The following is a 15,531-nucleotide window of genomic DNA, read 5'->3' as shown; positions in this document are numbered from 1 at the left end:
TTCAGAGGGCACACTCAACACAAGACATCTGAAATTCAGAAGTGTGCCTCAGGATAAAATTGGCAGCTAGTTGTAGTGATAAAAAAAAACCAAGAAAACTGCAACAAAAGTTCTAGGGAAGCCTTTTAAAATTAAGTTAGAAGTAATTTGAAGTTTTGATGTGCTGCTGTTTCTTCTCGCTTTAGAGGCACAGGTTTAGAGTGACAAAACCATGAAAAATAAAACAAGCTCTGCATCTCTCGCCTTTGTTGGGTTTTGTTGTGTGGTTCTTTGGTTGGTTGGTTGGTTTGGGGTTTTTTTTGGTGGGGGGGAGATGAGTAAATTGGGTATTTTATTGTTAGGTTTAAAATAAAATCTGCTGCTCTGACACATGCTAATCATTTCTTCCCCACTCCTCAAAAAAAAAAGAAAAAGGAAGGAGCCTTGTCACACATTGCAAGGCTTAAAAAACTGGATCTATTAATTCCAAATAGAGCAATCCTCATATCTCTTTTATATCTGTTTAGTTTCATCATTTGCTATATTGATAAATCCTGTCTATATAAAGAATGGCTCCCGTTAGTATAAAAGCTGGACTAAGATGGATACATTCCAATATTACTGGGCGTTTATGTTCAGTCTTTTAAAACCTTATATGGAGATTGTGTCCTGTTGAGAAACAGTGATATTTGAACAGTCATTTTCTCCTTCTAGAGTAAATTTCCATATCCCCTTCCCCCCATTTTTTTCTAAATAGAATATTTTTCTGTCTGGTTAATCTCACTGGGTAGTATAGAAGGCAAACACGGCTCTAAAAGTTACTCAGGGTTTTGTATGAAGTTACTGATTTTTTTTTTTACGTCATATCGTCTGTTTTAGACACTCAAGATGTATTTCTTTCATGTTTCCTTCTGATTTCTCCTTGCTTTCTAGAAAATAGACTGGGAGGGGGAGGGAAAGGGGGGGAACCTGGAGAAACAAGTGCCGCCCTCCCAACCTGACCAAAAACGTCCAAAGGTGAGTACAAGCACCTGTGCCTGGTTCTTATCTAATCACACTCTGCTTCTCTGCCTGAGCAGTACAGCAGCATTGTCTGAATAAAATCTAATCATTGGTGGAGACTGGATGGCTAACAGCAGGGAAATAAGTCACCAGGCCTTTCACCTACTTCAAGGGCCTGGAAGTAAAAGGCAAAAGTTAGTGATTTATTGTATTCCTGGCATTGCAGCAGCACCTGGAAGTCCTAGGTTTGAGTTGGGGTTTGAAAATGGCCACTGTTTTCTGTTTGTGTATTAATTTCCACTCTTGTAAATGAGAGTGAGATACAGTGGCCTACTTTGCCTTCCTGTACCGTTACAAAAATATGGGAAAGAAAGACCAGAGCAGCTGAGCAGTGTCAAAAAGAGTAATTAAAATACATGTGTATGAAGGACCTTGAGAGACATCCAAGGCTCGGGAGGTTTTAAAGACCTTTTTTCCTTATTGCAGAATGCAAAATCTGATTGTTGTGGACAGGCACTGTGTACCTTAGGCATTGGTCATCACACATAATTAGACATACAGTGAAACTAAAGCAAGTATTAATTTTGATGAGTATTTGAGAATTTTTCTCCAAAATCCTTGCAGAGGATTTTTTAGAACAGTTCACAACCTCCTCCAATCCTCTTAAGAATCAGGGTTGTGTTGTATTTTGCAGTGTACAATGGCAGAACAAATGGTTTGGCTCCAGAAGCCCTCAATCTATTGCTGCGAAATTGTAGTTTTTGTGGCTGGCACTGTAAGATAAATGCTTCTGAGAAGTGGAAAAAAAATACAGTAGAAGAAAATGAAATGAGTTTTTGCAGTTTCCTATGTGATTTTATTTGAGGCAATTTATAAATTTTTCTTTTTTTCCTCCAAGGACTACAAAAGTGAGCCTGTCCCTCTGCATGAGCAAACAGCTTGAGTTGCAAAACTCTTGGTATATTTATTAAAACTTTTAATTTTTTTGCTGAATTTTTTGCTATTATTTCTTTGTAACCTTGCTGAAGCTGAGAAGCTGAAGCAGCTGTCTTGCTGCTTCATGAAAGTGTTACAGAATCACAGAATCAATTGAATTGGAAAAGACCTCTGAGATCATCCAGTCCAATTTATGACCGAACACTACCATGTCACTAGACCATGGCACTGAGTGCCATGTCCAGTCTCTCCTTAAACACCTCCAGGGATGGTGACTCCACCATCTCCATGGGCAACCCATTCCAATATCTAATCACCCTTTCCATGAAGAATTTCTTCCTAATGTCCAATTTAAACCTCCCCTGGCACAGGTTGAGGCTGTTCCCCTTGTCCTGTCGCTGGTTGTCTGGGAGAAGAGACCAATCCCCACCTGGCTACAGCCTCCTTTCAGGGAGTTGTAGAGAGTGATGAGGTCTCTGCTGAGCCTTCTCTTCTCCAGGCCAGACAACCTCAGCCATCCCTCCCAGGACATGTGCTCCAGACCCTTTAGGAACTTTGTTGCACTTCTCTGGACCCACTCCAGCACCTCAACGTCCTTCCTGAATTGAGGAGCTCAGAACTGGGCACAGCACTTGAGGTGTGGCCTCACCAGTGCCAGGTACAGGGGCAGAATCACTTCCCTGGTCCTGCTGCCACACTCTCCCTGATACATGCCAGGATTCCACCGGTCTTCCTGACCACCTGGCCACACACTGGCTCATGTTCATCCATTGTTGACCAGCGCCCCCAGATTGTTTCCCACTGGGCCACTTTGCAGCCACTCTGCCCCCAGCCTGTAGCACTGCAGGGGGTTGTTGAGGTCAAAGTGCAGGACCCAGCACTTGGTCTTGTTGAACCTCCTGCCATTGGTCTCAGCCCATTGATCCAAAGGCTTTGCTGAAGTCAAGGTAGACACATCCCTGTGTATAACATGTCTGTCTGAGCTGCTGGTGCTGTTAGGCTTGGGTCACACTGCAGTTTAACCGTGCACAGCAACAGCTTTAGGTAAATGTGAGGATGTACTCAACATAGCGAGACATAATTCTAATTAGACAAGCAGAATGCAACTGGGTGAGTAAAAAAATTGGATCACCGTGATAAAGGTTTGCAGTTACCTAAGGAATGTGATGGTTCTTGAACCAACCCTGTAAATATGTACTGTGTTTTACAGAACAAAACTCGAACCTCTCTGCGTGGCAAGCCAGAGAGAAATTGTGGGAAATGACTTAGCAGTGAGAAAAAAAGACAAGGATAACAATATTGGCAGAGAAGGTAAAATAGGATAAAATAGGCCCCAAATTACGAGTGTATGCTTATGCTCCAAATTTTGAAAGTAGCTTCATGTCTGATAGATGAACTTGATGATAAATTCTAATTACTTAGTGTTCTTTCCTTCCTCCCCCCAAGATAGAAAATAGTTAAAATAAGGCTGAGATTCCTCAGTTACTCCAGCAGTAAGGATTCTGCTGAAGCCTGGTGAGTCAGTTGCCTTTTACCTATAAGAGCTTTACAAAACTGCAATTTAAAGTCAATCCTACCAAAACTATCGCACCCACAGATTAGTTGTGTTTATACAGCTTCAAAATATGGATAAAAATATAAATTTTTGTTCTGCTGTTGTATTTGAGTGAGAGACAAAGAACAACACAAAAATGTTGGACAGTGATGAGGAATTGTGTGCTATAGGAAAGCAAGCCCAACACTTCTGTTCATCTTTGAGGCTCCATGTATAGGAAGAAATCAGTGACCAAGTCATTTCAGAGAATGTGCCAAAGGTATCTGGCATGTGTGCAACGTGATATAAATCAATGCATTGCACCTAGGATGTCAGTGAGTTAATTTATACTAATAGAAAATTCAAGTCAAAACTTATGGGCTGTGTATCCCCTCAGTCCTCACCACAACACTAAAAAGAAATAATTTGTTAGCAGCGCAACTGAAAATTGTTCAATACTAAATGGTTACATTATGGTTAATTGTTCCCTTATAAGATCCCCCGTATTTCTCCCTATGTATTTCTTTTTCCAGATTGTTTGAGTTATTCTGTGATGATGATAGTTAATGTACCAAATCAAGTCTTCCTTGATAAAGGACTTGAAGAAAAGGATTTTATTCAGTCTTACATAGGAGCTTTAATAATATTTGGCTAAACGTTTTAGGATCATGGGCATGTGCTGGGAGTAATTTATCATTGAAGATAGTTTACTCCTTTACATAGGCTCTAGTATAATTCTTCAAAATAGTGTTTAAATAGGTTTACAGCTACATAATCCTTAAGCTGGTCCTCTGCAGAGGCAGATTTCCCCCTTAAAGCACTGCTTTGTTTAGGTTTTTTAATTCCTGGTATAATGTCTTGCCTTCAATTTTATACTGGTCAGCACTTCAGTGGCTTATAAAAAAAAGTTAATAACAGGTTGTGTGACTTTAAAAATGTGATTCTTTTTGTTTCCTGTGGAGGATCTCAGAGAAAGGGGTATGGGCAGGATGGGAGCTGCTCCAGGGTGGCGAAGCCCACACTAGATGCTGCCTGAGAGCCCCTGCCTGCCCCTGCCCACCCCTCACCCAAAGTGCTCTCCCTGCTAATCCTCAGTTGGCCACATATGGTGAAATATGCCAGAATGCATAGAATACATATGGGTGGATATGGACGTTGCCTTTTTTGCTTCTGGTCTTGATCTGCATGCTCTTCCACATCAAACCCCCATCAAATCCAAATGAATTCATGTCTTTGAAGGAGGATTTTTGCCAGAAGCAGTTATATTGCTGGACAGTTTTGTGGCAATAAAAGAAAAAAAATTCCGATGTCCATACTTTTTGTATTTTTTTCCCTTCATCTCTCAAGCTTTCCTAATGTCTTTTCAGTGAATGTCTGACAAAAGTTTTACAAACACCTGCCTATACATCGGTCTCTAAATCCTGAAGAATTTATGCAGCGATACAACATCAGTTCGTGGTGCTTTCCAGTTTCCCCAAAGAACAGAGCATAGTTTCTCCACAGCTCAGCTAAAGTGAACCTTTCATCTATGTTTTTAGTTGACTTGATTGTTAGATCCTCATGTCCGTCACCTGGTTTAAAGCACAGCTTGGGATTTTTCTCTCCTTTGCAGTTATTTTTTTATTAAATAAGCTAATTGCTGCCTTATGCTGTATTTTGAGGGATGCTTCTTGGCATTTGTGACACTAAGGACTAGATTTTTAAACTATGATAATTTCAAATTCCACGGGTACAATTTTTAGTAAATTTAGTCATTTAGTAAAATGTGCCCATTTTTTCCCAGCTTAAAACACCTTGTAGATCTTTGTTACGTAAATAAACCAGCCTTGCAGAAAATATTAGAGTTTTCCTTATAAAGGAAAATAAAAACAATAAATGCCTGCAAACAGGTTCCTGCATAAGAAAGCGAGAGAAATGTGGGTTGTTGATGGAGAGGAGAGAGCAGTGCTCTGACAGTACTATCGAGGGAGAGGCAGAGGTTGAAAAACTAAGGAAAGTATTAATTTGCCAGGATGAGTTATGGCCTAAATGGAAGCAGCAAAGCAGTATTGACTGAATGGCAAAGTCAAATGGATTGCTCCTAGGACAGGAGTTTCAAATATGGAGACTTGAGAGAGCTGCACTATGGAAAATACACCTGAAGCCATGTTGAGAAAATTAATGGAAAGATTGAAATCAGATAAGGATTTGAGAGGAAAAGCTAAACTGTTCCAGTGTTTCGAAGCATGAAGAGAAAAAAAACCCAACAACTTTGCTATTCTGCTTTTACTAAAGATCTTTTGTCCTTTTTTTCCAGAAGTTCTGTTTCTGTGGGCATTGCAGGCCACCACTGCTGCAGCACAAAGTAAGCTCCCTGCTACTATTCGTCTTCCAAACGCCAAGCAGGCACTGAGGGCCATTTCTGCTCCCATTATCTTTGGTTAGTCAAGTGAGACTATTTGCAGAGTGAGTATAAGTGCTTTGTTATTTTTCTTTGCCAACTGTGGAAGAAAAAGGTCATTTTTTTTCTTATGTGGATTGGTTTGAATCTGTTTCATTGGAGTATGTCAAGATAACTCCTTTTAATTTTTTTCCCCTACTATTCTGGTTGCTGCTGCTCCATCACTGTCCCTGAGCACAGGCACAGAGGGTGACATGAATGCACAGTTTTTGACCCTGACATTTCTTAGAACAACATGGCTTTGATGATGCGTTTCCCTGCCAAGATCAACCAGGGAGAAGGACAAGAGATAAACATATGTGTCTATATTTGTATGGCAAAGTTTTAGCATACATTGGTGGATTCAACTTTGAGAGCTTCGTATTTCTCACAAGGTACAGAACAAGCACATAGCCTGTTATTAAATGACCTTGCTTTTGCACTGATGATGTCCACACAAAATCAGTGTGTCAGGAGTAGGATTCTCAAATGGAAGAGAATAACATTTTTAGTGACTAGGTAAAATAGTGTTAGCACTTTTAGAAGAGAGAAGTTGAAAAAACTCGAGGAGAAATGTAGGAGGTGGAGGAGGTGGCTGGAGGATCTATATTTCTGAGGTCCCCACTGTGAACTCTACTTTCTTGGGCACAGGTGATTTTAAATCTTCAGGTCTCTGCTGTTTACCTGCTTGATTCTTAATTTTCACCAAACAACCACCTTTAAACCAAGACTTTTCCTTTTTTACCCCACCTCAGTCAGCACAAGGAAGGTGTCATTAGTCCAGACATCAGCCCAGCATGGGGTGTCCTCTGGCATGTCAGCGTTGGTACGAGCAGTCCTTGAGAAGATGAATTGTAAGGGATGGGTGTGAAGAACTGGACTTTTTTAATTGCCTTAAAACATTTGTGAGCTGTGCAAAGAAGCCAGGAGAGTGAAGATAAAGGCTGAGGGGAGGAGGCTTTGGCTCACAAACTGTTAACTCTGATGGCCCGAGGGGGGAGGAGTCTTCAGGTGTGCGATTCTTCCCTAAGTGTGTGATGCCTTTCTAAAGACAACCAGCAGCGACTCTCTGTGTGTGATGCTTTATCTCCCATGAGCCAGGCTGTGTCAAAAGGGGCCCTTTTGTGCACACACCCCTCCATTACCCTGCAGAACGCCTCACTTTTAGCAGGGGTGCCTCGAAAGCGGTCCCCCCCCCCTTAAGCCTAAAATGACTTTGCAAAAACCAGCACCTCCAGCTCTCTGCAAAACCAGCATCACTGTGCCAAACAGCCCCCTCCCCACACGCATGGGGGAGGCACCAGGAGGGTGTATAAACCCACCGAATTTTATATTTCATAGGCTTCTCTCCCCCCCCACACCCCAATGGACAAAGACACCAGCAAAAACAACATCCAAGTTCACCAGAGACCTTTGAGTGGTGACAATGAACTTTAATTCTTTTTCTCGCTCTTTCATTCTCTTTTATTATTTCTCTCTTTTCCCTTACACATTTTCTTGGGTGATACATTCATACTTTTGCATTGCTATATTACAACCAAAACGGCTAAATACTTGTTTTCCTTTGCAATACCTTTATGCTTTTATATTTCCATGTTACCATAGATAATAACAACCAAAACGGCTACATATTGTTTTCCCTTGCAATCAAATTGTTCTAGAATAAACCATATATATAAATATATATATTTATCTGTAAACACTGATATGTGTTTACCTGATTGATACTGATCATCCAGTATCGATTTACTTTAATTCATACCAAGGGATTTATTAGCAAAAAACAAAAGTTACTCCTGCCTGGCAGGGCAGGTCGTAACAATGGTGTCCTCAACTCTTGACTGCCCTGCACCAGTGCCAGGCCAGGGTTGCTGTGAGCTTCACTGTGTGTCTGCTGGGAGCAGTCTGCCTCACCCCTGACATGTTTGACTTACCACGTATGTGTGGGTATTTGGGATTGTTTGGATGCAATTGCAGGAACTTGAAGTAAGTGCTGCCGTGCCATGTGACACCCTTGCACAGTTGCTTTTACTTTGCATTGCAAATCTGCTCCTGGCTTCGGGGAAGCTGGCGGAGCTCAGTGTTCGCACAGCGATGTGGTTCATCCCCTTTCCCTGCTGCGGTGGAGGCAGGTTGTCAGTCACTGTGCTTTCTGTGCTTCTCCATCACCTACCCACAGAATGAACAGACAGGTACCTGCCTACCTGCACGGATCTGTAGTGTGCTCTCTAGGTGTTTGTGCTGTTTAGGTTGGGCTGCACAGACACCTGCCTGGGTGTGACTCAGGCTGGGCTGGCGGTGGAGCTGGGCAGGCAACTCCCAGGTAAGTTCAGAGCGTCGACATGTTAAGTAGGCGGTGTGAGTGTGCACCAGGACAAGATCTGGTGCTTTCACAGTGCTTGCTTCAGTCTGATCTGTGGGCTCAGAGCTCGTTATGGAGTCTGGACCAGAGGGAGCCAACAGTAAGAGGTCCCAGCTGGCGTTACCCAAGTGCTGCTGTGACATCTCCAGTGAGATGTGGTGATTGTGTGGATCATGATGCACGGCCGAGATGAGCTGAACGTGTGCCAGGCTTATTCCTGGCGGTGGCTGCTGGTTAGAAACATCCAAAAGAAATCATTAGGAAAAAAAGAAAAAGCTTGGTTAAAGAGAAAAGCAGCACAAAGAGGGTGATGGAGGGCACTAATGACAAGGATGGATGGGTTTTCAGTTTTGTTTGGCACTCTTTTTAAGGCAGTAAGGAGAAGAGGACCCAGACTGGCACAGGTTTGGTTTCAACATACAGGTTCTATAAAAGCCAGGTGCCACGGCGGTGTTTCGTGTGGGAAGCAAACAGTTCTTTAAAAGCAAACCAGCTTTGAGAAGAGCTCGGGCTGCTTCGGGAACAGGAGTGTGAAATGCTTTATGTCCCAGAGGCAGAAGCACGGCACGGCCCCCCGTCCTCGCTTCCAGGGGATGGATGTGCCATGCCAGCTGGGATCCTCTGGTACCGAACCCCCCATGGGGCTGCCTTTGTCTCCTCCCACTGCATGTCAGGTCTCGGTGCCGGTGCCTGCCGGCTGCTGGGGGATGCGGGGCCAGGAGCCCTCACGCTCCCGCCGCGGCAAAGCTAGAGCTGGAAATAGTGTCCTGTGATCCCAGGGCCCGGCGCTGCCCTCATTCACAGGCCCGCCCGGCCCCGGCCCCGCGGCTCCTGCGCTCATCCCGCCCCGTTCCCGCGGGACGAGGCCCCGGTGGTTCCCGGTGGTTCCCGGTGGTTCCCGGTGGTTCCCGGTGGTTCCCGGTGGTCCCGGCGGCGCCCGGGGAGCGGCCCCGGGGCGCGGGGGGCGGGGCTGCCCTGTCGCCAGCCCCGCCCACCGCGCCCATTGGCTAAGGTCGAACTCTGCTTTGCATATTACCCGCCCCGCCCCCGCTCCGCGCCAATGGAGGCGCGGGGGCGGGGCCTCATTAGCATGCGCACCCCTGCCCTGGGCGCGGAGCCGCCGCAGGACCGAGGTCCGGGAGGGGCGGGGGCGCCGAGCGCAGCCCGGGAGCCGCGGCCGCCGAAGGGCCGGGGACCGGCCCGGGACCGCCACGGCCACGGCCGCCCCCGAGCGCTGCCCGCGGGGCTGAGATGAGCGGCGGCGAGCGGCGCTGCGGGCTGTGCACGGGGCGGGCGGCGAAGGGCTGATTTCCCGCTGAGGCAGCCCTAGAGCCGCGCCGGACGGAGGCGCCTCTTTATTTTCTTTTTTTTTTTTTTTTTCGGTCGTTGTTGGCTTTTTTCTTTTTTTTTTAATATTTTTTTTTTTGGCGGCGGCGGCCGGCGGGGCTCGGTGCGCGAAGGGCGGCGGCGGAGAGCGGCAGGCCGAGCCGAGCCGAGCCGAGCCGGGCCGGGGCAGGGCAGGCTGGGCGGCCGGCGGCCGGCGGGGCCGGCGATGCGGTGCCTCGCTCTGCTTGGCCTCGTCGCCTGGGGCCTGGGGAGCTGGGCCGGACCCAGCGGCGGAGCGTCCCCCCCTCCCTGCCCGGCCTCCTGCAGCTGCGACGGCGACCGCGGCGTGGACTGCTCCGGGCGGGGGCTGGCGGCCGTGCCCCCGGGACTCAGCGCCTTCACGCACGCCCTGTGAGTCGGGGCGGGGGCCGGGCGGGCAGGTACCCGCGGCGGGGAGGTACCCGCGGCGGGCACTGGGTGTCTGTGTGTCTGTGTGTCTGTGTCGGTGCGTGTGCGGTTGTTGTCGCTGCTGCGGGTCCAGCGCGGCCGCCTCTCCCGGCCCGGTGCGCGGCGGGGCCGCAGGGCCCGCACGCAGGGCCCGGCCCCGCCGGGGCAGGTGAGGGCGGCGGGGACACGGGCGGCTCCCCTGGGCCCCGGCGGGCGGACTGAGACGGCCGAGCCCCCCCAAGGGATCGGTTTAAAAGGCCGGGAGGAAGCTGCCGTGGCAGCGAGAGGGGAGGTCCCGGGGGGTTCGCCGTCCCGAGCCGGGGGGGAGCTGCTGCCCGCACATGTGTGTGCGCAGCGTGAGGTCCTCGCCCCGAATCGCCTTTCTCCTCCTCAGTTTTCTCCAGGAACCAGTTCCCGGGCTAGACAGATTTCTCCCAAGGCATTTTCAGTCCGAAGCATGCACAAGTCTAGTTAAATAAGGTGCCTTCGCTTTTACAAAATCTCTCGCTGCGGTGAAGCACAGGGGGGACCTTGAAAAAAAGAACAGCCCAGCGTAAACAAGCGTCGAAGGTTTATCGAGTTTTGCTTGGAGGTGGAGAAAAATATAAACTCTTAAAACACTTTCTCCCATATTCTGTGATAATATTGTAAAGCAGGCACAAACTGGTGGATCTTGTGTTGAGTTTTGGTAACTTTATTATTAAAATTTTAATTGAGGAATGAACACTCTGTTCTGTAGAGACATGACCGAAGAGGGATTTTCAGCTTTCAATATGGTAGCTTTGCTAATCCACAAACTTGTTAAGTTTCACAATAAAACCTGTCAGTCTTGCCCCACTTCTCAGCGCAGATTTCACAGGGTGGAGCGAGGTCTCGTATGGGCCAGTGGTCAAGTCTGGTATTACTAAAGCTTCGCTGCGTTTACAACATGTAACACAGCACACTACGGCAAATGATGGCGTGTGGTTTCACATCGGTACTGAACTGCTGTTTTGTCAGAATACGAGAGTGGTGTATGCTTTTGAAAATTGCACTTTTTTTTTTTTTCTTTCTCTTTGTTTGCCTACACTTAATATGCAAAGGGAGTCTGATTCTTAGTTACTGGACGTTTTGTTTACTGAGGAGGTTTCCGATTTCTCCTACCTATTTAGATTGTTTCTTTCTTTTAATTGTTCAAGCTGGGTGGAGAAAGATTACTAGGCCTTTTCCCTGTGTAGCACTTGATAAATGGCAGAAGTTACGGGTCCCTGTTTTTACCTGTGCTTAAATATCTTACTCCCTTTTTTGTGCTCATATGGTGTTATTGGGACCTCGCTTTGTGATTTTTTCTTTTTTTTTTTCTGTCAGAAATTGTGGTTTGTGAGTGTTTTGGGGTAGGGAGTCAGGAGCTGCCATTGTGAAGCCTTGGACTTGCTGGGAGGTTGTCTTCTCCTTCCTCCGCAGATAAAACAGGGGAGTTACCCAAATTCATAAAGCGCTTGAAGCTTCTTTGGTAAAAGGTGCGTTTAAGCGCCAGGTTTTATGGCTGCTGTGTTGTCTGGCTGCCTTGTGAAATGGGCTCGGTACATTCCTGCGTGTCTGCAACATGGCATTCGTTGTCTAATGGGCACGAGTTGCCGTAACCAACACCCATTAGAGATAAAGCTGCCAAAGGCTTTCAGTTTATAAGTTCCCCCTTGCTGTGCAGGCAAATTTCCCAAAGCCAACGGCGAAAATGAGAGGAGACCTCCATAGCTTCAGTGTGCTTCGGGATGAGGTTTTGTAGCTGTTGGTTTTATGTTCTTTGAAGAACTGGAGAAACTTTGTAGCTAACTCATTCTGTGGCAGTGAAGGATACTCTTGATCCCCAGTTGTGTTTAGTTCCTGTTTCCTTATTGACAGAAGGAAAAAAATGGGTGACTTCTTGGCACTTCCAAGCTTGACTAATCTCTCTTGTAGCAAGGCCACTAGAACTTTAGGATATGTAGAAGGCAGTTTTGGAGGCAATAAAAAACCCGTTTCCAACCTGCTGGAATGTGGCAATGTATAGTTTTCCCAGAGATGCAGATTTGGTTTGTGTGGAGAAAAAAAACACATGAAAATAAAATCACCCCCCCCCAGCTGACATGTTGGTGTCATGGCAAAGTGCCTTAGCTACGTGAAGAAAGCTCTTCTATGCCCTCTGGAAGGCACCAGAACAATGCCAGGAAATCCCCTTAGCATTGCTATGGGCCTTTTTTTTTTATTATAGCCATGGCAGGAGAGAGCCCCTAACGTGGAGATGGTTGCAAGAGTGTCACAAGTGATGTTCTGTGATGCTAAAGCAAAGCTGTGCCTGGATTATTGCCAGGAGAGAGCAACTGAAGAGAAGTTGCTCACAATTAAAGTCGGCAGTGAATGAGTTTCTGGCCAGTTGAAAACCATGGAAGGGGGCTGGTATTTAATTTTTACTACTTCTGTTTTCCTGCTGTCTTAATTTCTTTGTATTAATTCTAATAATTTAACCAAGCTTCAAGGTGCTGCCATGAATGGTTGGGCAGGGGGTTTATGTAGAGTGTTAAAGGCATATCCTTTCAGGTTCCCCTTCACTTTCCTTATTTCTGTTTACTCAGCTTGCTTTGATTCCCTTGCTGATTCCTTGCTTACTGTGGTGGTTGGAAAGCAGGGAGAGAGGGGCTGGGGTGATAGCAGGGGGCTATATGGTTACCAAAGTACTGGGAGGTCACGTGAGGGTAGTTGCATCAGACCCAGCAGCTTGGAAAGATGGAGTATCTGCTCATTACTTTTGAGTCACCGGGGTGCTTCAAGAGGTGGAATTTGAATAAAGAAAGGTGAGTATGTCATCCCAACCACAGTTACCTGGGTAAAGAGATTTTTGGCACACATACAAGTGCTCAGAAAGGAGAGGTGACAGCACTGGAGCCAAACTCTCTTAGGGGGCTGGATGGGATGGGATGAGATGGATGGGGAGGGAGTCAAAAGGACATAACCAGAGATAATTGCTTGATACTTTTACTGTAGGCAACCATTTGTTCTGTATAATTTAGGTAGATGTTTATGTAACTCTTAATTACCATCTACCTATTTTTCTGTTTATGAAGGTTGATTTTGCTTTGCTGCAAAATAAATGTTGTCTGTGCAAGTGATGCCTGTGCTAGAGTGTGAAAACGTTGTTTGTTTGGGTTTTTTTCAGTGCATTGTGCTCCTGATCTTTGCTATGATGTTTCACATGCCATATTCTAGAAAACATTCATGCAAGTGAAAGAAAGTTATGGCAGGGCATATGTATGCTGGTATTTCTCATGATGTCAGTTTGAGAACCCCAATTCCAGTTTGGGATGTTTAATGCATGTGTGAGTCTTGTTTAGGAGACGAAAAGCAGATAATTCTGCATAATGACTTCGGAGACATCTTCCATGGGCCTGGCTGCTTTAGGGTCTTGCCTGACAACCATGAGGAATGCAGCCCTGTCTCAGTGCACTTGAAATAAGAAAACAGTACAGATCATTTTCATTCTAGCACTTCTTGCTTGTATTTTCGGGGAATGGCAGGGTCCCTTGCTTTAATTTTAGTTTCTTTGAGTTCGGAAAGGCAGGCTTGTGAGCTCTGGCTGCCCTAGACTAGAGGACAGACCTTCAGTCATCTTGGCATTTTGGATTTTATTACTCATTTAACCTAATAGTGCTGTCTTTCTGTGTGCTGTGTTATGTACTGGCTTTATAAGATCAAGATATGACAGTTGAGAAGATCCTTTTTTCACTTATTTCATACTGTGGGTTGTTTCAGCAGTCACAGGGTGTTTTGATATGCTGTCTGGAAGTGCCTACTTCTCAAGTTTGAATGAGATGCCCTGCTTCATCTATATATAAATGGCAAAATGATATGGTTCTGTGTGGATTGAGGAGAGCTTGCCCTTTTTTTTTTTTTTTTTTGTCTTTTCGTCTGTCACTTATTTTTTGTAGCGTGGTGATAAAATGCAGTAGGGAGATGTGAGATGTCTTCTAATACATGTGGTACAAAGTCACAGATATTTAGCATCCTGCTATGGTCAGATAAGCACAGTAAGGACTTGGTTGAGTTCTGTGAATGCTGTCTAACAGTGTTGTTATGGTGAAAAAAGAAGATGTCCAGATGTGACCTTGATTCTGGAAAATGTGGCATAATTGCAGTCCTCCTGAGATAGGACTTATCTAATTAGAGGTTTGAAGGTTTTACAGTTAAACCATTTAGTTTTTCACTTGCCTGTGTCACATACTGATGGGATCACAAGTAATAATTCCATACTTCTTTTGGAAAGACACAATAATTTCAAAATTAATATTCCCATGACTCAGCAAATGTTGTTACATTTGTACAGGCCCCTGAAATCCCACAGATGGGAGAAGGACTTGAGTTTGGGGCAGCATCCAGTGGCTCCAGCAGCAGTGTCTCCAGCAGATATCACACAAGGATTGGAGTCTTTATGATTCATTTTAAACTGGCTATTCATCTGTCAGTCTTGCAAAAAAGTAGATGCTCTTAGGTAGTACATACAAAAGTGAAGCTGTTGATTCAAAGTTTATTAAATATTTTTACCTTTTTTGTGTTTCTGTTGGTAGCAAATTTGGTGTTTTCCTCTTTTCCTTTTATCCCTCCCCTCAAAAACCCCAATGCTCTACCATAGCATGTAATTTCTCAGGTATTTGGCATTTATTTTGTACGTGGAGCTCATTTGTATCAGCAATATATAGTTTCTTGTTTGATGCTTACTGCCAGAGGCTTGTAAGTATGACTTTGGAGAGTAAATACTAAGATAAATCTGCAGCGTGGAAAAAAGTTGGACTTTAGTGTAAGCAAGTTTATGCTAGTAAATAATTACCTTTTCAGTTCTTGAGAGGAATTTACTAGTAACTATCTGCTCAGGAGGGGAAAATATGGAAGCTGTAATATAAGGACTGCAAAACAAAACAAAACCCAAAGAAACCTCCTCTGCAGGGATCTATCTTTGTTTTGTATTCTACATCTAAGCCAGCAATTTTTGTAGAACACAAGCTCTTATTTACCCAGAGAAAATTACTGGCCTAGATTTTAGGAGGGCTGAGCACCCATATCACATTTTAGGGAGCATGGGAGCTGTGGTGCTCTGGGAGTGTCTCTGAATGTCAGAGGTCCTCTGGCCACCCTTGTGCTTCTAAAAGCTTGTTCCTAAAGATGAGCCTCTTATTGGGAATGGGCAGGAGCTGATGCTGTGTTTATGTTCTGGAGGATTTGCCAACCACCCGGGTTTGCCTGCTCCTTTTTTTGCTAACAAGCAAGGGATTGAAATGGATGGGGCTCTCTAGCTTCAGCATGGCTACATGAACTTCATGGCCAGCAGTTGTTCTACTGAGAGATGAATGTGTTTCAGGCAGCAGCCCTGTGCTGCCAAATTGTGGGTTTGGGGCTCTTTACAGAAGAGCAGAAGGTCAAAAATCTCTTGAGGAAGAATTAGAGAGCTCTGTATGATCCTAGAAATAGGAGACAAAGGTGGGAGAGGGCACATAAGAGATGAGGAGAAGCAGCCACTCC

The 15,531-nt window shown here is 45.4% G+C and overlaps 1 protein-coding gene across 1 annotated transcript in view; it reads left to right on the top strand.

Moving 5' to 3' along the window:
• Nucleotides 1–9,691: 9,691 nt before the first annotated feature.
• The window catches only part of LGR4 (leucine rich repeat containing G protein-coupled receptor 4), a 73,077-nt gene continuing 67,237 nt past the window's right edge, over nt 9,692–15,531 (top strand). Inside the window, exon 1 of the mRNA XM_064656967.1 lies at nt 9,692–9,969. Coding sequence (XP_064513037.1) covers nt 9,785–9,969 — 185 coding nt within the window. The 5' untranslated portion in view covers nt 9,692–9,784. The remainder of the gene's footprint in view (nt 9,970–15,531) is intronic.

Source organism: Pseudopipra pipra, chromosome 6 (assembly GCF_036250125.1).
Source record: "Pseudopipra pipra isolate bDixPip1 chromosome 6, bDixPip1.hap1, whole genome shotgun sequence".
NCBI classification, from domain to species: Eukaryota; Metazoa; Chordata; class Aves; order Passeriformes; family Pipridae; genus Pseudopipra; species Pseudopipra pipra.
The sequence above is the reverse complement of the archived record's forward strand: the minus strand, read 5'-3'. Positions and strand labels throughout refer to the sequence as shown.